Genomic DNA, 22286 nt, shown 5'->3' with positions numbered 1-22286 from the left:
GAAATGATGTCCTTTGATATAGCAGCTCTCTCCAGCTCATTTTGTGTATTCCTAGGTGCTTCCAAGTCCTCTGAATGACAGGGTTAGATATCTAAATTCAGGTCATAGGCCGATCCTTTGGGATGCCATCCCATTCTATGAAAGGTGTGCACATGGCTGGGATGTGAGGTCTTAGTGGCTTCTAGTTTATGATCACAGTTTATGATCCTTGGCTATAAAGTCATAAGTGTGTGCTGTAAATACCTACTGCACTAATTAATTATGGAATACAATTTCTGTTATCTAATGTCATCGTTTTGTTATAATCAACCTCAAATCTGCTTTGGCTCAGCAGCCTTGAGGACACCCTAATATGTAATGCATAAAAGTCTCTTCTTCCAGAAAGTGATTGCTCTTTCCTATGGTGCTTTATGGTAACTACAATAAAACTTTGTCAAGGCACTGCTGGACTCTCTGTACATAAAAATTAAGGTTTTGGAGAAAGGAGCAATTAAACAATTTAACACGTGAAGACAAGGCACTTAGTTGCCTCATTTGGTGGCTTTAGCTCATTTATGCAACTTACAGGATTGTTTTCTACTCAGTACTTTTCTGAGGTTAGCTTTCAACCTTCTGTTTCTGTGAAGTGGAAGAAAAATGTAAAACAGATGGAGCATTGACAGAATCATTGAGAATGTACTCTATTTATACAGCCAACTCATTGTTGGACAAGATGGCCACATACACTAAGTTTAGTACTGGTGGGATGCCACAAAAGATGTGGTCAACTTGATCTATAGAAAGTTCAGTTTCTAGTAATGGGAGATTCAGCAAATGGCTAGCTCCAGTTACACAAATGGGCTCATGGTTGCCATCCTGTGGTCAGAAATAAGTTTTGGGTTGTCAAAGGCTTTCATGGCTGGGATGACTGGGTTCCTGTGAGTTTCCCGTGCTGTTCCTAATGTTTCGCCCAAATCTATGGCAGGTGTCCTCAGAGGTTGTGAGGTGTGTTGGAAACTAGGCATTCACACTTGCCTCAAACAGACAAGAGTTCTTTCTCCCAGCCTGGATATTCCACAGATATATAAACCTTACTTATCTAGTTTCCAACAGACGTCATAACCTCTGAGGATCCTTGCCATAGATGTGGGTGAAATGTCAGGAGAAAATGCTTCTAGAACATGGCCCTACAGTCCAGAAAACTTACAACAACCCAAGTTTTGGGTTAATATGGCCAACAGAAAGCCTTCGGTTGCAGACAGAAAGAATATGAAGAAGTGTATGAAGCCCTTTTGCAGGCATAAGCAAGTGAAGAGGAGGAGGGCTCACCCAAGACCATATTGGACATTCTCTTGCAAATTATGATAAGGTATGAGTAACAGAGACTTATTTTGGCCTTCCCACTCAATTAATTCAATTGATTTACTTGTCAATTATTGAAAGAACCATAGCATGTTGAGTCACCTCTCTGACGGGGCTCAACAAGCTGTGGTTTTTTCAATGTTTTACTTGCTCAATATCTGACTAATATTGGATATGATTCCAAAGCTCACATTCAATACTGGAACACTTGGAATGCAGGTGGAGATGTAATGCTGTATGTCATTTCTCACTATCCATTTTGGATCATAGTGGGCCATTTAGGCCTAGATTTTTTATTTGTCGTTTCAGGGCAACCAGTCAACTGTATTACATTTCTAACAGAACAAAACAAACAAACAAACAAACAGACAAAATACAAAATTTGCGAGTTTGGTAGTTGATTGAATGTCCTTTGACCAGTATCTGGCCACTTTGAGTGCTTCTGGTGTTGCCGCAAGCAGGTCCTCCATTGTGCATGTGGCAGGGCTCAGGTTGCATTGCAGCTGGTGGTCAGTGGTTTGCTCTCCTCCGCACTTGCATGTCGTGGATTCCACTCTGTGGCCCCATTTCTTCAGGTTGGCTCTGCATCTCGTGGTGCCAGAGCGCAGTCTGTTCAGCGCCTTCCAAGTCACCCAGTCTTCTGTGTGTCCAGGGGGAAGTCTCTCATTTGGTATCAGCCATTGGTTGAGGTTCTGGGTTTGAGCCTGCCACTTTTGGACTCTCGCTTGCTGGGATGTTCCAGCGAGTGTCTCTGTAGATCTTAGAAAACTATTTCTAGATTTAAGTCGTTGATGTGCTGGCTGATAACCAAACAAGGGATGAGCTGGAGATGTCTCTGCCTTGGTCCTTTCACTATTGGCTGCTACTTCCCAACGGATGTCAGGTGGTGCAGTGTAATTTCTCCAGTGATGTAGGGCGCAGACACCCTGTGATAATGCGGCATGTCTCATTAAGAGCCACATCTACTGTTTTAGTGTGGTGAGATGTGTTCCACACTGGGCATGCGTACTCAGCAGCAGAGTAGCATAGGCCTAGATGATCAAAGGTTTTAAATTGTAACTGCCCTTATTGAGAGCTAGTTGTATGTTCCATTAGGAAAAGACTGCACCAAAGATGGACTGATTAAATAAAAAAACATGGCCACAGTTTTGAGTGGTATAATTAATGACCAGGGCTTTGGGATTTGGAGACAGAATGGAACCATGAGTAAGCTTTAACCAATGGTCTCAACCATGCTTACTTCAAGAGTTCTCTTATTATTAAGCAGCCTCTTCAGAGCAGCTTTCACTTCCTTGTTCCTCAGAGTGTAGATAAGGGGATTGCAAAGAGGAATGATAATTGTGTAGAACAGAGATAGCAATTTGTCAATTTTCATGAAGTCAGGAGTCTTGGGAAGCACATATGTAAATAATGCAGAGCCATAGAAAAGACTCACCACAGCCACATGAGAGGAACAAGTAGAAAAAGCCTTCTGGCGGCCTGTAGCAGAACGCATGCGCAGTATAGCCCTCGTGATGTATACATAGGAGGACAGGATGAGCACAAATGGAATCAAGACAAAGGTTGTATCCTCAAAATAAAGTGTCAATTCATTAGCATAGAGGTCCGCACATGCTAGGTTGAGAATGGGTGGGATGTCACAGAAGAAGTGGTCCATCTCGTTGGATCCACAAAATGGTAGAGAGAAGATGAGCCCAATTTGCACCAGCTGCATTGGGAAACTGATGATAAATGAACCTACTACCAATCCTACCCGCATTCTTTGGTTCATGATGGTCATATAGCGCAGTGGCAAGCAGATGGCGAGATAGCGATCATAGGCCATGGCTGCCAGCAGGAAGCACTCAGCCCCACCTAGGAAAAGCATGATGAACATCTGGGATGCACAGGCTGTTAGGGAAATGAAGCGGTCCCCAGTGGCCAGACTGGCCATCATCTTGGGAAGGGTGACTGAGGTGTAACACATTTCCAATCCAGATAGACTGCGGAGGAAGAAGTACATGGGAGTATGCAAGGCAGGGTCCATGGTGGTCACCAATACAATCAGACCATTTCCTAATAGAATAGTAAGGTAGATGGCAAGGAAAGCTGTGAATAGCAGGGCAGGATACTTATGATATCCCAGCAAGACAAATCCATTCACAGTGCTTTGGTTTCCCCAGTATCTGGCCTGCTGGAGATCCATCTGTAGAAAAACATACAGCAATGTTCAATTGCCTGCAATAATCCTGTGGTTACACACACTGAAGTAATGGCTTACTATACTCAGTCTCACATATACTGAGAATTAGCATGTGTTAGGAGCCACACCTAGGGCTGCCTGGTAAAAGTAGGAAGAGGGTTTCCATCCCGTTAATGATTGTGTAGACTAGGAAATTTTAGAATCCTCTTTTTGTACTCTAGCCCAGCCTTAACAAATGCATCATTTAGACAATATGAATAGGACATTACAAGACATCCTATGCTGCAATTAGTTCTAACTTTACCATTACCACCATTATCCGATGGAGCAATGGGTTCAGTAATTGTGCTGGTAGTGCTGCTGACTGATAGGTCAGCGGTTTGAATCCAGGAAGAGAGGGTTGAGCTCCTTCTGTCAGCTCCAGCTCCCCATGTGGGGACATGAGAGAAGCCTTCCACAAAGATGGTAAAACCTCAAACAACCAGGAGTCCCCTGGGCAACATCCTTGCAGACAGCCAATTCTCTCACACGAGAAGTGACTTGCAGTTTCTCAAATCGCTCCTGACATGAAAAAAAACCCATTACCTTGGAATTAGTTGGGTCTTAGGAACAAAATGGCAGACTGTTGCCTTATATTTATCTGTTCTTTGTCATTGTTCCATGGGATCTATGCTGCTGCTGAAGCTAACACCCTACCTGCGTGACTGCATCACAGTCTACGAACCCACACGCTCACTCCGGTCATCAGGAGAGGCCCTGCTCGTGATCCCACCAGCGTCGCAGGCGCGTTTGGTGGGGACGCGGGACAGGGCCTTCTCTGTGGTGGCCCCTCGCCTCTGGAATGCCCTCCCGAAAGATCTCAGACAGGCCCCTACCTTGGCGGTTTTCAGAAAGAACCTGAAAACCTGGCTGTTCCAACGTGCCTTCTCAGATTAGGAACCCCACTACCAAAGCCCAGAAGCACTTTAGTAGAGTCAAGATCACCCTCACCGCACACTGCACCTATATTTTAATCCCATACCCCTCCGACACTTCAGCACTTTTAATCCTGTACCCTACTCCTGGCCGGCTCAGTTTTTAATAATGTCCTGTTGTACTGCTACTGTTATTGTTTTCTGCTTTAACTGTTTTATTTGCTATGTATTGTATTGTTATATTGTGTTGGGCTCCGGCCTGGTGTAAACCGCATCGAATCCCTTGGGAGATGCTAGCGGGGTACAAATAAAGTTATAATAATAATAATAATAATAATAATAATAATAATAACATGCAACTTAAAGTTTCAAAGTAGAATGCATGCACCCAAGTGCATTCCTTCTTCTCTTGCATTCTCTGTTAGTGCTCTGATAGTCAGCTATATCTACTATGCTTCTTTTTACTTCTTTCTGACAGTTTCTGTGTAATGTAAAACAGAAGCATGACTCTTCTGAGCATGACTTTATGAGCTCCATGGGTTAAAATAGTCTGGGAGTAAAAATAATATAATTTAAAAAACACAACTAAAGTTGGCACTCCACATTCATGGATTTAGCATCCATGACTTGAATATATTCATCCCCACAAAAAGTAAACCTTCATTCTGCCATCAAGAAATAAAGATCTTTTCTCTCCTGACATGTGGAAAGCATGAAGTACAATAGGTACTGGTAGCTAGCTCTAACCAAAGTGTAGTGACCTGAGTTAGATAACTCAAGACCACTAACCTGAGAGAGCCTAGGCTTTTTCAGACCATCTCCCTCTGTTCTGCACTATTGGTTTTTTAATGTATGTCAGGAGCGACTTGAAAAACTGTAAATTGCTTCTGTTATAAGAGAATTGGCTATCTGCAAGGACATTGCTCAGGGGATGTTTGGATGTTTTATCATCCTTGTGGGAGGCTTCTCTCATGTCCCTGCATGGGGAGCTGGAGCTGATAGAGGGAGCTCATCCGGCACAAGGATTTAACCCATTGCACCACCGGGGGCTCCTGCACTATTGTGATGCCAAATTTACTATTGTTTACAGGAATTGTCACACTTATAATTTTTAGCAATCTAATATACTATAGACTCATCACACTTAGTACTAATGTGAGGAATCAAAGCAATGTTGGACATTCTAGTCTATGGGTCTTTCTATTCATATAAGAGAGATAAGCAGGTTTTATTTGGAAACATCCAAACTTAACACAGTGAAGTTGGTATGCAGTATGTTAGGATAGCCTCACAGCATTTCTTCACCAAATGCATTACCTTGGGGTACAGATGGCAAAGGGTACTTCAGGACTACTTGAAATATTCTAAGTCTGGGCTTGCAGCTCCTGACATCTTTCAAACTCTTTTAAACCTTCATTTTCTGATAAGAAAAAAGTGGTGATTTGTCACCCTTGAAACATTGAGAAGCCATGCTTTATCTTTTAAACAAAACCACAGGCCCATCCCCCCACATTGTTTAATAATAAATTACAAAAATACCAGAAATGGGCTTCTGTCTACTTTTATCATTTGGGGGTACCATTCTTTCACCGTCTATGTGGCTGTCAGATGATCCTGGGAAAGACTGAGCTCAGACTCACTAAAACTTGCCACTCTGCCATGGACAATTGAGTATCTGATATATAACAATGGCTTAGAAAGAAAATTAGATAAATTCCTGAAGAAGAAGTCGACACAGCGCCTGAATATCAAGTATTGGGAACAAACAGGAGAAGAATCCATGTGGACTTATTATCTAGTTGGTGTTTACTAACATCAGACATCAAAACATCTGGGCGTCCCCTGGGCAACGTCCTTGCAGATAACCAATTCCCTCATACCAGAAGCAACTTGCAGTTTCTCAACTCACTCCTGACACATATAAACACACACAAACACACACACACACACACACACACACACACAATCTAGCTGGTCATGGTAAGGATTTGGGAATGAAATAATTCTCCTGGCACTATACAAAGCTCATTTGTTCTTCCAATTGTATGCTTCTACTTGGAATTAAAACAAAATTTATACAAGTAGAATAGATGATGCACATACCTTGGTGATCAGCAAGTTTCTTCCAAAGCTGGGTTCTCCTTGTTACAGGATCATTTCTAGTGAGGGATTCTTGAAATAATCTTTCTTGATCTTCATTTCATATGTGATTGGTTCTGCTTCCTGTCTTTCCAACTGCATCAAGAAGTACCACAATGATACGGGGGAATGGTTGGACAAAGATAAAATTTCACCATCTATTTTCTAAAGGCTCAGAAATGGCACCACCTCCTTTGATCTACAGAACTGTGGTGTTGACAATTTAGTCCCCATACAAGAATTATTTTGGCATCAAGGTCCATGCAAAATTTTGGCTTGGATGTCTGTTCTGGATTATTTTTACTTGCTACATCAAACCTCAAAGAAAGCAACAACATGCATGTAAAATAGATATCAACCTCTATTTCAAAATCTGCTTCCTTTCCTCAAAGAACAGTAATACATTATTTCCATTACACACCTATCTTTAAAACAAACTTCATGATCATAAAATCAGCCCACCTTACCTGCTCATGTTGGAACCTGAAGAGCAAATCCAAAAGCTATGGTGTGTCAACAATCAATGGAAGGCATCTCTTTTGATTGTTCCCAAATGTTCCTTTTGCTATGTAAGCTTTTATGAAATGTTCAACATCTAACCCCTACAAATTCATTTGCATGGCATATGCAACCAAATGTTTTCCCTTGTTACCTGTTCAAAATCTTTCACTTCCCTCCTCTGAAGTTATTTTGAATCATACTTTTGTACTAACAGGGTGGACTTTGCTGACTTCCTTGCCTTAAATTTGCTTCTCAAGGCTCTAAAAATGATGGAACTAGAAAGAGAGGTGATGTGGTTGGTAGCAGGTTTCATCCAAATTAATTGAAGCAGATTATCATATAATGTGACTCAGTGAAGGTGTGGCTAAGGCAGCTAGGTGGTTGCAGGAGCTCTTATGGCACGTGTGCAGTGAATATGGTCATGAAGTTTTAAAAAGTTACCTAAAATGTAGAATCCATGTTGGGTCAACATTCAGCACCTTAGACAGCTCATTTTTCATCTAGAGCAGTGGTTGTCAACCTGTGGGTCCCCAGGTGTTTTGGCCCACAACTTCCAGAAATCCCAGCCAGTTTACCATCTATTAAGATTTCTGAGAGTTGAAGGCCAAGACATCTGGAGACCCAGAGGTTGACAACCACTGAACTATACTAGAAGTCAGCAGAAAGCACTGGGACATGTAAGATTTGTATTCTTTTGATACCTAAGCCAAAATGGTAACAACATCTGGAAGGTTTGTTGTTGTTATTTACCATCAAGTCAACACTGACTCTAGGGATCCCCAGCCATCAACTGATCCCCAGCCATCAACTGTCCTGCTCTGGTCTTGCAATGTCTGGGCCAAATCTTCCTTGATTGAATCAGCCCTCCTGTAGTATGGTCTCCTTTCCCTTTTGCCTTCCATCATACTGAGGATTATCATCTTTTCCTAGCAATTAAAATACTCTATTTAAAATACCGCTGTTACTGACACGAACAGTAGCACAATAACAACATGAATTAATTAATTAAAATAGTATTTTGGACTATTAGTTGACTTCCTGTGCCTGGCATTATTTGATAAGCAGTCATATATACACTAGAATAATTAATTTTATAGACAAATACAGGTCATGACTAAGTTGGGGTTTGCTAGGCTCCTTAACAAACCTACCAAGAACCCCAGAAGTTGCACACTTACCTTCTTTGCAGCCAAGGTGACCCTGTGTTCAACTCCACATTCATTCCTTCTGCCAGAATGAAATCATTTTAAGCCTGCACATTTTCATAGCAATTCCTCAAGGTATATATAAAGTGCTTACACACAAGCAGGATTTCAAAAGACTTTGGAATCCCACAGGAGCAAACTTCCTTACGTTAAACAGTGGAGAAAGAAAATATTTAAAAGAAACTTTTAAAAGACAGTTTACTTTGATCACTGTGATAAGGGACAAGAGAATATAATTTCCTCCACCTATGTCAACAGTTATCTGCCATTATTTGTTTAGAGTGTTTTACTGAATAATATTGGATAAACATTGCCTGCAATCATATAGTATATAGTATACACTATATACAGAACCGTGTTGTTAAGAAGTGAATTCTGGCCTGGCTGCCTAATCTTTTTCATCAGTCAGCAGTTGCTCTGATCGACATGAGTCTGTGTTACTGTGGAAGCAGCAGACAAATATTCCCATTCCTACAATTACATCCATTATGACCAGAAGAAATAGTACCCCTGTCACAACTCCCTCTTGCACCAGATATCACTTGAATGAGGGCTGGTTGCTTCTTGACTGACAGAAGAACAGATAACTGTTTACTGCAGAGGCTGCTTTCCTCCAGTAAGTGTAAACTGGTGATCACCAAGGCCTCTAACTATCCCCACAACTAGGGGCTACATAGATATCAGAAATACAATTCAGGCATGGGTGTGTAACTGCAAGTTATACATTCATGACTGCTATACCGGATTATGGTAACATATACAACAAATGCACATACTGGAAAAGATTGGGAATAAATACATATAGCATTTCTGAGTCGTTCTGTTGCCTGAGCCCCATCTGACCTGAACTTCAATAAATAACTATAATCCATTACTTGAAAATTCCCACAATGTCTCAAAGCAAGATTATTTTGACTGCTCTAGGACACAAAACAAATTGAAGTGCACTAGAAGACTGCCACCCATTCAAAGAAATCATAAATCTGCAAGGTGCTGACAAATGTTGCTGTCTCACCATGTCTGGAGGGGTAAAGGTTTTGCACTGAACACATGTATGCATCATCAGGGAATCCACAACATCAAGAGTCCAGTAGATTCTTGTTCCTTCCCAGATGTAATTGTTTTTGATATGTTTTTATCCAATATACATTTCCATTTTAGATCATGTGGTATACAATCATGCCACTAGAAAGCTTCTAAGGGTAAAGTTTATGTAATGTGTTATGTATCCTTTTTTATTAGTAACTAGCTGTGCCCTGCCACGCGTTGCTGTGGCCTATAGTAAAACTTTTCAAAGTAGAGGTAGGTATCTGGAGTGTTATGAAAGAGAGGTACCTACCTATTCCTTCCCCCTTTTTCTCCCCCTTTCTCTCCTTTCTTCCTTCTCTACCTCTTTCTTTCTTTTTTTCCTTCTTTCGCTCCTTGGTTTCATCCTTCTCTCTTTCCTTCATTCCCTCCCCCTTTCTTCCTTTGCCTCCTTTCTTCCCTCCATGTTTCCTTCCTTCTTTCACTTTTTATTTTCTTTTCTCCTTCCTTCTTTACCTCTTTCCTGCCTTTCCTTCCTTTTATTTTTCTTTCCTTTCTACTTTCTCTTTTTCCTTCCTTCGATACCTCTTTCTTTCCTGCCTTCCCTCCTTCCTTTCTTCCTTCCCAATGCTTACCCAACCCTTCTCGTGCTTTCTGTTGGGTCATGGGAGTCCTGTGTGCCACGTTTGGTTTTTTTCCATCGTTGCTGGAATTCAGAATGCTTTGATTACAGGTAAACTATAAATCCCAGCAGCTACAACGGAGGGGGGTGGGTGGAGGAGGAGTGCAGGGGCGGGGCGTCGGTGGGTGTGGGCGGGGCTTGGGCGGAGGGGGTGGGAGGAGGAGTGCAGGGGATGGTTTTTGCAGTTTGAAGGGGGCGGGGCTTGGAGGTGGCGTGGGCAGGGTAAGATGGAGGAGGGATGGTTTTTGCAGTTTGAAGGGGGCGGGGCTTGGAGGTGGCGTGGGCAGGGTAAGATGGAGGAGGGATGGTTTTGGCAGTTTGAATTTTGAGTAGGGCTTACCCAACCCTTCTCGTGCTTTCTGTTGGGTCATGGGAGTCCTGTGTGCCACGTTTGGTTTATTTCCGTCGTTGCTGGAATTCAGAATGCTTTGATTACAGGTAAACTATAAATCCCAGCAGCTACAACGGAGGGGGGTGGGTGGAGGAGGAGTGCAGGGGCGGGGCGTCGGTGGGTGTGGGCGGGGCTTGGGCGGAGGGGGTGGGAGGAGGAGTGCAGGGGCGGGGCGTCGGTGGGTGTGGGCGGGGCTTGGGCGGAGGGGGTGGGAGGAGGAGTGCAGGGGCGGGGCGTCGGTGGGTGTGGGCGGGGCTTGGGCGGAGGGGGTGGGAGGAGGAGTGCAGGGGCGGGGCGTCGGTGGGTGTGGGCGGGGCTTGGGCGGAGGGGGTGGGAGGAGGAGTGCAGGGGCGGGGCGTCGGTGGGTGTGGGCGGGGCTTGGGCGGAGGGGGTGGGAGGAGGAGTGCAGGGTCGGGGCGTTGGTGGGTGTGGGCGGGGCTTGGGCGGAGGTGGTGGGAGGAGGAGGAGTGCAGGGGCCGGGCGTCAGTGGGTGTGGCCGGGGCTTGGGCGGAGGGGGGTGGGAGGAGGAGGAGTGCAGGGGCGGGGCGTCGGTGGGTGTGGGCGGGGCTTGGGCGGAGGGGGGTGGGAGGAGGAGGAGTGCAGGGGCGGGGCGTCGGTGGGTGTGGGCGGGGCTTGGGTGGAGGGGGGTGGGAGGAGGAGGAGTGCAGGGGCGGGGCGTCGGTGGGTGTGGGCAGGGCTTGGGCGGAGGGGGGGTGGGAGGAGGAGGAGTGCAGGGGCGGGGCATCGGTGGGTGTGGGCGGGGCTTCGGCGGAGGGGGGTGGGAGGAGGAGGAGTGCAGGGGCGGGGCGTCGGTGGGTGTGGGTGGGGCTTCGGCAGAGTGGGGTGGGAGGAGGAGGAGTGCAGGCAGCATGGGCAGGGTAAGATGAAGGAGGGGGCGGAGAGATGGTTTCGACAGGGCAGGAAGCGGCGTGGCGGGGCTTGGACTGGGGGAAGAGGGTGGCAGGGTTAGAAAGGGGCGAGGCTTGGCAGCGGCGTGGGTGGGCTTAGCAGGGGGAGGGGGGAAGTTGCGTGGTGCATGTGTGGGCGAGAAGGGGGCGGGGCGAAGTTGGATGTCGGTGAACTACAACTCCCATACTCAAGGTCACGGAGGGAAGGGGTGGGGCGAAGGGAGGGGGCGGGTCTTTCCGGAGGGGGTGGAAGGAGGAAGGAGTGAGTCAGGGAGGGAAGGGGTGGGGCGAACGGAGGGGCGTGTCTTCAAAGTCTCCCCCTCCCTTCACCCCACCCCTTCCCTCTGTGACTCATTCCTTCCCTCCTCCCTCCCTCTCTGGTTACACGCCCCCTCCCTTCGCTCCACCCCCTCCTTCATCTTACCCCTCCCACGCTGCCTCCAAGCGCCGCTGCCTCGCCGCATCCCCACCGGCGTGTCTTTCCGGAGGGGGAGGGAGGGAGGGAGGAGGGAAGGAATGAGTCAGGGAGGGAAGGGGTGGGGCGAAGGGAGGAGGCGTGTCTTTCCGGTGGGGATGCGGCGCGGCGAGGCTTGGAGGCAGCGTGGGAGGGGTAAGATGAAGGAGGGGGTGGAGGGAAGGGGGCGGGGGGAAGTTGCGTTGTTTGTGTGTGTGTGGGCGGCGACATGTTCGTGCTGGGCGGGGCGAGGGAAGTGCTGAGGGCGCATTGGCCGTTCGGCCATGTGTGCGCGCGAGCTGGAGACTTTGCTCCAGTGCGCATGCTCAGTTGTTTTGCCATTTTGTGAGTGTGTTGTTGTGTTGTTTGTAATTGTGAGTGGATTAGTTTGTACCGAGTGGGTTGTCCTAGGGCCATGGCAATTTTGGTGCAGTTTCGTTGGGGGGGTTTAGAGTTTACCTGTCCGGTATAACCAACCTAACAGATTTATATATATAGATAGTGATGGGATGAGAGTACTACACTGGTAGTTGGTTGAATGCATTCTTGGTTCTATGCTAGTCCCCCCAGGGGTGATAAAGGTGGTATATAAATACTGTAAATAAATAGACTTCAGAGGAGCTATCCAAGACAGTGAACTCTACTTCCCATAAACTTGGCACACTGAACACCTCTTTTCATGGCTGGAATAAAGCCCAGTGTGAATTTGTTGGAACCCTGATACAGAAGCCATTGTTTCATAGGCCATGCGTTGTCTATTCTTATCCAGCAGAACTAAAAAGATCTCTAGCATTGTAACCAGCAATGTCTACTTGGTTTCTGGAAATAAATTTGTTTTAATATAAGGGCTTTTTGCATGTGCAAAGCTACACCCCCCCCATTCCAAATAAGACAAGCCATGCAAAATGTTGGGGTCACAAAGGCCACAACTTGACTTTATTGATTACAGCTGAAAATGGGGTTGGCGGCTACACATGTGTCCTGGATCCCAACATCCGCCAATCTGTGCACTGAGCTGGTGACACCATTATTTATTTATTTACTCTATTTATATACCACCTTTCCCACACCTGCTTGACAACATATTCATGACAAAAAAATCATAATTTACCAGCAGGCTAAGCATTCAACTGGAAAAGGCTAATGCAACCTGTTCCAACTGCTTTGACCAAACCAGAAATGGTGATCAACAAGGAGAGTGCTATGCAGACACCTGTCCAATGCACTCCAGGTTCCCTGCACAGCCCCAATCCCCAACACAAGGATGGAAGAACACATCCCGGGAGCTAATGGAATGGTCAGAGAGTGAAACCAGATCCAAGGCCCATGTCATCAGGTCTCAAGTTGTGACAAATAAAAGATATAGCACAAAGAATGATAAACAATAAAAGGTAGATGGACAGGAAGAGCTCAAAGGCAATTGAGCTGGAGAGAGCAATCAGGTCTTCTTCAATACCCAGCAGGTGGACCACAAGTAAGTGGTCTTACTTCAGGTCTTTTCCCTCTTAGCCAATCAGGCTGAACCAGAGAGCTTAATCTGATTTGCTGCAGCTCTTTTGCTCACTGCCCGGGCGTATAGCACTTGGATGCCCCTGGGAGAGGGGAGATCTGAGTGGGGGGAATGGTGGGTGGAGAGCAGCATCTGAACCACAACTATCCTGCCTGGTAAGTCAGACATGGAATTAATAAATAAAGTTTTTGTTGTAGTTCAGCCAGCTGATGACGATGAGGGGTTTGGGGATGCAGGGCCTGATGGGTGCCCAGACAGAGGGGGTTTTGGAGCAAGATGGTTCTGCAGTTGGGAGAACCGAGGAGGTTTCAGAGCAAGATGTTGTTTCTGAGTGTGGAAATGAAGCTGCTTTGGAAGCCAACAGGCAGGGAGGGGAGGATAACATGAGCTCATCCAAAGAAACAGCTGGCTTAGACAGAGATACCTGGTTGCTCCTGAAAGGGAGGAAATTCAGGGGTAAGCAAAGCCATGGGAAGGAGAGGCAGAAGCAGAACTCTCAAGGTCAAAGGAATGTGTTCATGTGTTGCAACCCTTAAATGATGAGAGAGAGCTGTTAGGATTTCAGATCAAGCAATGTCGCTACTGGAGTAGGAAACTCCTGTCTTGTTCCTGGTTCATGCTCTAGACCCGAGATTACTTGCTTCCTGCTTTATGGATTTATCTATGGATTCATGCTCTTGTTTTGTGCCTTGTTTTCTGGATTAATGTTCAAATTTTAACACTTGTTTTTTGATTTACCTATTGCCTATGGGACTGGCTTTCTATATTCACAACTGGATTTTTACCCTGTTATTTTCTTATATGTGTTTTATCAATAAACTGTTTATTACCATGTCTGATTTCCTGGTGAGTGCTTTGAGCAAGGCGAACTCTTGCTGAGGTGCAACAGTTTTAAAGAATAAGTCGGGGTATTGTGTGGTATTTTAAGACTTCAATAATTTTAATAGATTTATGTGAGGTTAGCTATTTCTTTTTAATCATTCTATTTAACCCTGTTTAATACACTATAGATTTTAAATTATAAATTGCATTGTTTTTAGCATTATTATTCACTTTCATTCTCCTTTAAGAGATGAAAAAGAGAGATGACTAAAAATAGTGATAGCAACTAACCTTTTATTTAATTGTGATTCAGAGTATTGTTAAGGATGACATGACGCACAGCTTTTTTAAAAAAATGCTCCTCTTGGATGGGGTGGAAAGAGGCCCAGTGTTGCTCTCTCTGCATTTCACCTGTCTCCCTTACACAGAAAACATATAAAATGGGATTGGAGATGTCGGCATCTCATTTAAAAACAACAACACACATTTGCATATGATATATAGTTTAATCAAAAAGGGTTTATATGATATGCATGTCAACTAATCTAAGAAAGCCAGTATATTCATATACTGCTCAAAACATAATCTGAATCTGGACATTATTTTCTTCAGTTTTCTTACGAGGATGATGGGCATTGTATTCTTCCTTTCATGAAAACACATTTAAGCATATCGTCCCGGTTCTGCATCTTCTGGGCAAGATATTCTCTTAGACTAATTGAAAGTTATTATTTGGCCAGAGTTAATCTCTGAATTTTGTGATGTGCTTTTTGGCTCAATGAATAGAGTACACAGACACCGCATTAGATAAATGGACATAGAAAAAGTGGCAGCTCAGGAATTGCACACATACATTAGAAGAAATTACATCAAAAAAGGTTCTTTTTAAAGTGTAACTCCAAGACGAAAATATGTATGTTTTAGCTTCAGAAAGCATAGGGAAGGATTAACACCCCTGTGGTGTTAGTTTTGCTGTCTGTGCCCCAATTCAGAAGATTTCACCTCACTTTCTGTCCCTGCAATAACTGGATATTGAAAAAATATTTTTTCTTGTGGAAAAAAGGATTGGTGATAAAACTTCAGTGGAGGCTCCTTTTCCCACATGTTAACTCTTTCAGGAGTGAATTTTCCTTCCCAGTAATAGATTTCTCTCAAGTCTTGGTGCCTCACCCCCATTCGTAACTATGAGTCATGTATAAATTGGATATTTGCAACTGCCTATAAGAGTTAAAACTGTGGAATACCAAGTTCTCACTTCAGCATACCCTGATGTTATCAGAACATTTCTGACAAAATCTATCTCAATAAAGGATTCCCCCAGGTAGTAACAGGGCACACCTAAAAACTGTCAAGCCATCAAATGCTAATCAAGGTGGCTAATTGAAAAAAATCACACTAGTTCCAACAGACAAGAGTGCTTTCTCCCACCCTAGACTTTCCACAGATATGTAAACCCAATTTCCCCAGTTTCCAACAGACCTTACAACCTCTGAGGATGTCTGCCATAGATGCAGGCGAAGTGTCAGCAGAGAATACTTCTAGAACATGGCCATACAGCCCGAAAAACCTGCAACAACCCTATCAGTTTGTCCTCTTACAATTTGAGAAGTATTCCCTGTGACATTTTAGAGTTGTTGTAAATGGGGTGGACAACTGTAGATGTGAGAGAGACAATTCTCTCCAACACTCCCACAGCTTGCAATGGGGGTCACAGTATGAGTGAAAGAAATATCAGATCATGTCACTTCCAGTCCTGAGAATCAGGTGTATTTGAACTAATTTTTGAAGATTTATGGGGACAAGCAGACCCAAACCACATTTTTTTGGTGTTTGCAATGGAGGTCGCAATATGAGGGAAAGAGATGTCAAATCATGTCACTTTCAGTCCTGAGAATAAGAGGTATTTGGGCTAATTTTTGAAGACTTATGGGGACAAGTAGACCCAAACCACATTTTTTGGTGTTTTGTGTGTTCATTTGGTGTTTTGTGTGTTCATTGTGTGTTCATTTTGTTGGGCTTTAAAAAAGTGGAACATGATCCTGGAGGCTTCAGGGGTCTCTTGCAGGCCATCAGAGATTACAAAAGTGGTCCCAGAATGAATGGCTTGCACTTTCCCACCTTCTATTATAAGATAATGCAAACTCTTGTGGAATGGAGATATACATGCCAAGGGTTATAATGAGTGACATTCAGAAGGTGGAATCAGTCCATCAAATCTGTATTCCCTTCAAAATGCCTTTCCCAATAGTCTCCTAAGGGCAGCTTTCGCCTCATGATTCCTTAGAGTATAGATCAGGGGGTTGCAAAGGGGAATGATGACTGTGTAGAATAGAGAAAGCCACTTGTTAACTTTTGCAGAACCAGGAGATTTGGGTTGCAGGTAGACAAGCATTGCAGAGCCATAGAAGAGAATCACTACAGTGATATGGGATGAGCAAGTTGAAAAGGCCTTCTGTCGCCCTGTGGCTGAAGGTATACACAATATGGTCTTGGTGATATGGATGTAAGAGGCCAAGATAAGTCCAAAGGGGATTATGACAAAGAGGATGTTCTCAGTATACACAGCCAACTCATTGACATACAAATCAGCACATGCCAGGCTGAGTACTGGTGGGATGTCACAGAAAAAGTGGTCAATCTCATTGGGTCCACAGAAAGGCAAAGAGAAGATGAGTCCAATCTGGATCAGCTGCATCGGGAGACTGATGGCAAATGAACCGGCCACAAGCCCCACCTGCACCTTCTGACTCATAGTTGTCATGTAGTGAAGAGGGAGACAAATGGCGAGATAGCGGTCATAAGCCATGACTGCCAACAGAAAGCATTCTGTCGCACCTAAGAAGAGAAGGAAGAACATCTGTGATGCACAGGCTGATAGTGAGATGGAGAGGTCCCCTGAGGCTAAATTGGCCATCATCTTAGGAAGGGTGACTGAAGTGTAACACATTTCCAATGCTGAGAGGCTGCGGAGGAAGAAGTACATGGGAGTCTGCAAGGCAGGGTCCCATGTTGTCACCACTACAATGAGACTATTGCCCAGCATAATGGTCATATATATGGCTAGGAAGGCTGTGAGGAGGACAGCAGGATACTCTTGATATCCCAGTAAGATGAACTCATTCACTGTGCTCTGGTTTTCCCAGGATCTGATTTGTCCCGCAGCCATCTGCAGAGAAATAGACATAGGAAGGGAAATCTTCAGATGTGGACATCAACTTATCTTGTCTGCAGACAAAGTGATTACCAACACCCAAACCATTGCGTCCAGTTTAAAATGAAATAGAATGAAATTACCAGGTTTTAGCTAATGCCATGCAGACTATAATAGAGCTGGGTTGTTGTAGGTTTCTGGGGCTGTATGGCCATGTTCTAGAAGCATTCTCTCCTGATGTTTCGCCTGGATCTATGGCAGATGTCCTCAGAGTTTGCCTGCCATAGGTGCAGGCTTCAGCCCCCCCCCCCCCCCCGAAATTCTCATGGTGGTTCGCGAAAAGGCCTTACTGGTGCATTATTTAAACTGTTATGTTTATTCATATCATGATCTGATCACCATACTCAATATATCCCATATGCATGGGGGTATTGGGGTAAAGATACAAAAGGTTTGCTAGGCTAGATCCTCTTTCACTCAGACTCAGCCCCCCCCCCCAAAAGTCAGCCCCCCAACCCCCCCCCCTGAAAAAAATTCAGCCTCCCCCCCCCCCCCGAAACGAAATCCTGGCTACGGGCCTGTCAGGAGAGAATGCTTCTTGAACATGGCCATATAGTCCAAAAAAACCTACAACAACCCAGTGATTCCAGCCATGAAAGCCTTTGACAATACATATACTAGAGCTATTTTGCATCAGCAATGGGTAGAAGGGCACAGTGGGATCTATGGCACTGACCAAAACACAGTTTGGTGCCTCAAATATTAGGTCTGTGTATATTTGACCCACTGATTCCAAAAATAACACTAGTTTTCCTCTATCAACTCGAGTTTTTGAGATACAGATAATATGCCATATAATAGTCTTCATCTGCTTGTTCATAAAAAAATTATGATAACCAGATCTAAGAAACTAGAGCTGATGAGGTCTATCCAATGCAATTTTCTTAATCAGTGCCCCAAATAACCCCAGGAACAGGCCTAAAACCCAAGACACCAAGAATCTTTGTGTGTGGTTCGTCTGTGGTGTAAATCTCTTAATGATCTGTAATATATATGTTGCTAATTCCCAATAGCAGCAACTGAAATATCTCCATTTTAGTGAAAAAGAATAGTTTGAGAGAAGTAAGACTAAATTCTTGTGTGAAAGGATATGATTGTTTCCCAATTCCAAGGCTGGGTATATACTCAGGGATAGCCTGCATCTTAAAACAAAGCCAATATCTCCCTGTATGAACCATTACTTTCCACTTGGTACTATCTCAGCACCATCATTTGTTCCTTCACATAAACTTCACTAAGACTATTCTTTCCTAGCATGTTCCTACAAAACTTCACTCATATGTTTTTTAAAAAATTGCCTTTTGCTAAAACAGCAACATTGACACTGATCACAGCAAAATACTGCATTATCAGGGATAGAGGCAGATTTGGTTTCAAGTAAGCATGCAACATCTTAAGGAGTTACTTATGTAGAGTGTCATGAGTACTATCCATAGTAGGAGCTCTTGATAAATCAATGAGATTTGCTATGAGGGCTCCCAAGCTGAACATGGACCCCTGCTCCATGACATTTCCATGGAGCAGGGGTTGGGAATATGGAAGAACATTGAACTCTGCTGTAGCACCTTAGTAAAGGAATAACTCATTTAAGTTCAGCTGATGTCAACACTGGTTTCAATGTGGCACCAAGTAAAAACATATGCTGGAATCCTATTTCTACTTTTTTATACTTAATGTTAATTTATGTATATCTAGCTCAGAGTAGAGGCACTAAAAAACCTCTGTTAATTGCAAACTTGTGTATCAGCACATCAACAAGAATGCTCAATGTGCATTGGGTCCAATATGCATCAGTGCACAATAAGCATTGTTGCATAATGCACATCAGGCATTTTGTCAGCTGCGCTATGATATGTAGCACCTTAACAGCAGCCATCTATTGGATACTGGTATTATAAAACTGAGCAATTCCTGCATACATAAGTCCACTTTTGAATATGTAATTATTCAAATTATTACACAGGACTATGGCCATAACTTTTTATTAAATAAATTAATAAAGCACAAACAAACAAACAAGCAAACAAAGCCAGCCTTGAGAACCTAATTGGTATTATATAAATCCACACATAAACAAAATTTTAAATTGTCTTCAACTTTCATGTTAAACTATTTGATATGCCTCTAGGCTCCTTTTACAATGTCATTTATACTAGGATCTGATCCCAAATTATCTGCTTTAAATTAGATGATATGAGCCTCCACTGCCAAGTAATCTGGGATAAGCAAATAATCTGGGATCAGATCCTGTGGAAGGGGCATCAATTAACTATTAAACTATCTTGCTTTAAGCATTAAATTGTTCAATGTGCTTTTAAATTGATGTCGTTGCCTACTGCTGAGATAAGGAAGCGTATAAATATTTTAATTAAAAATAAGAGCCCTTGACTTATTCTGGAATGCAGGTGCCATCAGTTCTAGCTATAAGGAAGGGTGAAGGGAATTACATCCCAATGACATCTGGAAACCCATTCATCTCTAATCTAAGATATAAAATGTGCTATATAAAGTCATTGCCCTGAGCCTGCAAGACCTGAGCACATCTAGGTGGCTAGAGTAACTTGAAGGTCTTTCACTCATAGAGTTGCTATAAGTCAAAGTAAATTTAAGACAGTTAACAGTAAGAACAATATGAAGGAGGAGAAGGAAACAAATAAATTGGGCAGATAGCTGTAATCAAGATCCAGAATAAATGTGAGATGTGAAAGATGTGAGACAAGGATCATAGGAGTTGGAGAAGACATCCAAAGCCATTTAATGGAACCTTCTACTAGTATAGTTGCCTACAGCTAAAGCATTCCTTATAGCTGCTCCACGCTACTGCTGTTTTAAAACCTATAGTGAATGAATGATATCTCAAGATAGTTTATTCAACTGCCAAAGAACAATTGCTGTCAGCATTTTCCTAATGCTTAGATGGAAAATCAATGAGCTTCTAGATTAGACATTTAATCATAAAATTGTTTTATCTGACACAATTTTGAACGGATTTCAGCTCTCAGACGCTCCAATTTGCAAATAATCATCCTATGTTTTTCTATTGTTTCTTCCAGCATTTTTATCACACACACATTTCTATGAAAAGATTAAATACTTTTAAAAACACTGTTGCCTGATGAAGAAGCAACTGGAACTTCAAACGATTTTATAAAGTATTTTATGTCTTTAGGGTTGGCCCAATAAAGGTTTTACTGGTTTGTGATTTTTGGATGTTACTGTAATTTGTTGGCGACAAATGCCCTGATATGATATACCATCTTACAATGGGTAGCATAAGGAGCCTTCCACCTGAATGGAATCTATTATCACTATACTATAAAATAATCAGGAACAAATACTTTTACCTTGGTTATAGCTGAATTGCTCCTTGGCCAAGTTCAGCATGTGGTAGTTGGTTTCTTCTGCAAATGCTGCTTTTGTAAATCATAGCTTCTGTCATGGCAACAGTAGTAATTGTCCCAAACCTGCGTAATATCCCTCGCCACCAGTAAAACACTGGAAAGCAGATGAACTGGCTTTTTCAGCAGCCCAACAATTTCCAGTCAGCACCAGTGCTGGCAGTAGTTGTTCCCAGTGGAGAAAATTTTCTCACTACAAAGCAAAAGAACTACAGGTAGTTCCCAAGTTACAAACAAGATAGGTTCTGTAGGTTTGTTCTTAAGATGTAATTGTATGCAAGTTGGAAGATATACATTTTAAAAGTGTAACTCTCTTCTTTCTGTCTGTCTGTCTGTCTGTCTCTCTCTCTCTATATATATGCCACAGACATGTTAACCCTTCCCTATCTATCTATCTATCTATCTATCTATCATCATCATCATCTCTCTCTCTCTCCTCTTTACTTTTTCAGCTGTTTCTGTGGTTGCCTTTGGTCACTACTTACAACACTGGTTTATTGATATTATTCAATTGGATCGTCAATTATTAATATATTGATAATGGACTGGTCTTTCTATCTGCATCACCTCTCCCATTCTGACTTCTCAGTTATTTGGAAAGTTTATTCAAAAGTTAGCATACTTGCCCGATGTGTGACCTCTAATTGCAGTGTTTGGATGGGGAAATGATAATTATGCATAATTGCTCGATTTGGACCTGGCTTATGCTGTAGTGAGAGGCCCCTTTGAGAGTTGGAACTTAATGGCAAGAGGAACCTTCAGGTAAACAAGCACAGTCCAGAACCAATGTTATTCACAAAGTTAATCTTGAGAATGGGATGAGAAAGTTTTGTCAAGGCTTTCCATCTTTTGCCATTCGTCTATGATTTTGTTAGGAACTCCTGCAAGGAGGGCAATGGATACAAGTGCTCTTCAGTGGTGGTTGTTGATTCTCATAACCCTGAAGTGGTGAATGCATGGTACATGATTCCATAGCATTGAACCATGGCAGTTAAAGTGGAGTCAAACTGCATTAATCTTACAGTGTAGCTGCACTCAAAGATAGAGGCAGAATATGACACAAAAGGAAGACTTAAAAATCTCAGACCTGTGAATCAATTTAAGTTAAAATAATATTTACTTCTTTAATTAATATTTCAAGGCATTTTAATTGTAAGGAGAAAGGGTGTAGCAGGGAATAGTGAGTTGAAGTTGTACCATATGCCATTTCTTATGAAAGAAGAGCAAATATTTTAAATTTAACTTCTAATTATTAAAAAAGTAAAGATAGTTTCTAATCCTTCAAGACCACATCCTTGCTTTGCTTTCTGATTAACTCTGCTTATGAAGAGAGTGACATATTTGTTCAGCTCACTGTTCCTGATTGAAACAGTCTCTGGCTGCAACTCTGACTGGCCAGCTGCCACCAAAGTACTTTTATTTATTGTGCCTGCTAGCAATAAGCACTCAGCAAAAACGGGAAGCAAGACAAGTTTCTATTAGTATTATTTCCTAAACAAGTTGGAGTAGGAGAAGAAAGGGAGGGTAAGGGTATTGTAAACACTGGCCAGAGAGAGCGACATCCTCCTGCTGAAAAACACCAGTGCTGCAATAATAATTCAG

General features: G+C 43.2%; 2 protein-coding genes across 2 annotated transcripts; both read right to left on the bottom strand.

The window, feature by feature from the left end:
* Positions 1 to 2554: 2554 nt before the first annotated feature.
* LOC132779522 (olfactory receptor 10AG1-like) lies at positions 2555 to 3532 on the bottom strand (the record flags this gene model as incomplete). The annotated part of the gene is made up of 1 exon (XM_060783207.2): positions 2555 to 3532. A coding segment is annotated over one exon (978 nt), but the record flags the coding sequence as incomplete, so codon positions are not given.
* A 12770-nt stretch (positions 3533 to 16302) lies between these two features.
* LOC132778003 (olfactory receptor 10AG1-like) lies at positions 16303 to 17241 on the bottom strand. Its single transcript, XM_060780591.2, has one exon. The coding sequence runs from the start codon at positions 17239 to 17241 to the stop codon at positions 16303 to 16305; it is 939 nt and encodes a 312-aa protein (XP_060636574.2).
* Between the last annotated feature and the right edge of the window lie 5045 nt (positions 17242 to 22286).

The sequence above is a fragment of the Anolis sagrei genome, chromosome 6 (assembly GCF_037176765.1).
Source record: "Anolis sagrei isolate rAnoSag1 chromosome 6, rAnoSag1.mat, whole genome shotgun sequence".
Lineage (NCBI taxonomy): Eukaryota > Metazoa > Chordata > Lepidosauria > Squamata > Dactyloidae > Anolis > Anolis sagrei.
This window is presented reverse-complemented; position numbering and strand designations above follow the sequence as displayed.

What these genes read in the sequence shown, in the direction of transcription:
- LOC132778003 (XM_060780591.2), bottom strand. Translation starts at nt 17,241, where the DNA reads ATGGCTGCGGGACAAATCAGATCCTGGGAAAACCAGAGCACAGTGAAT.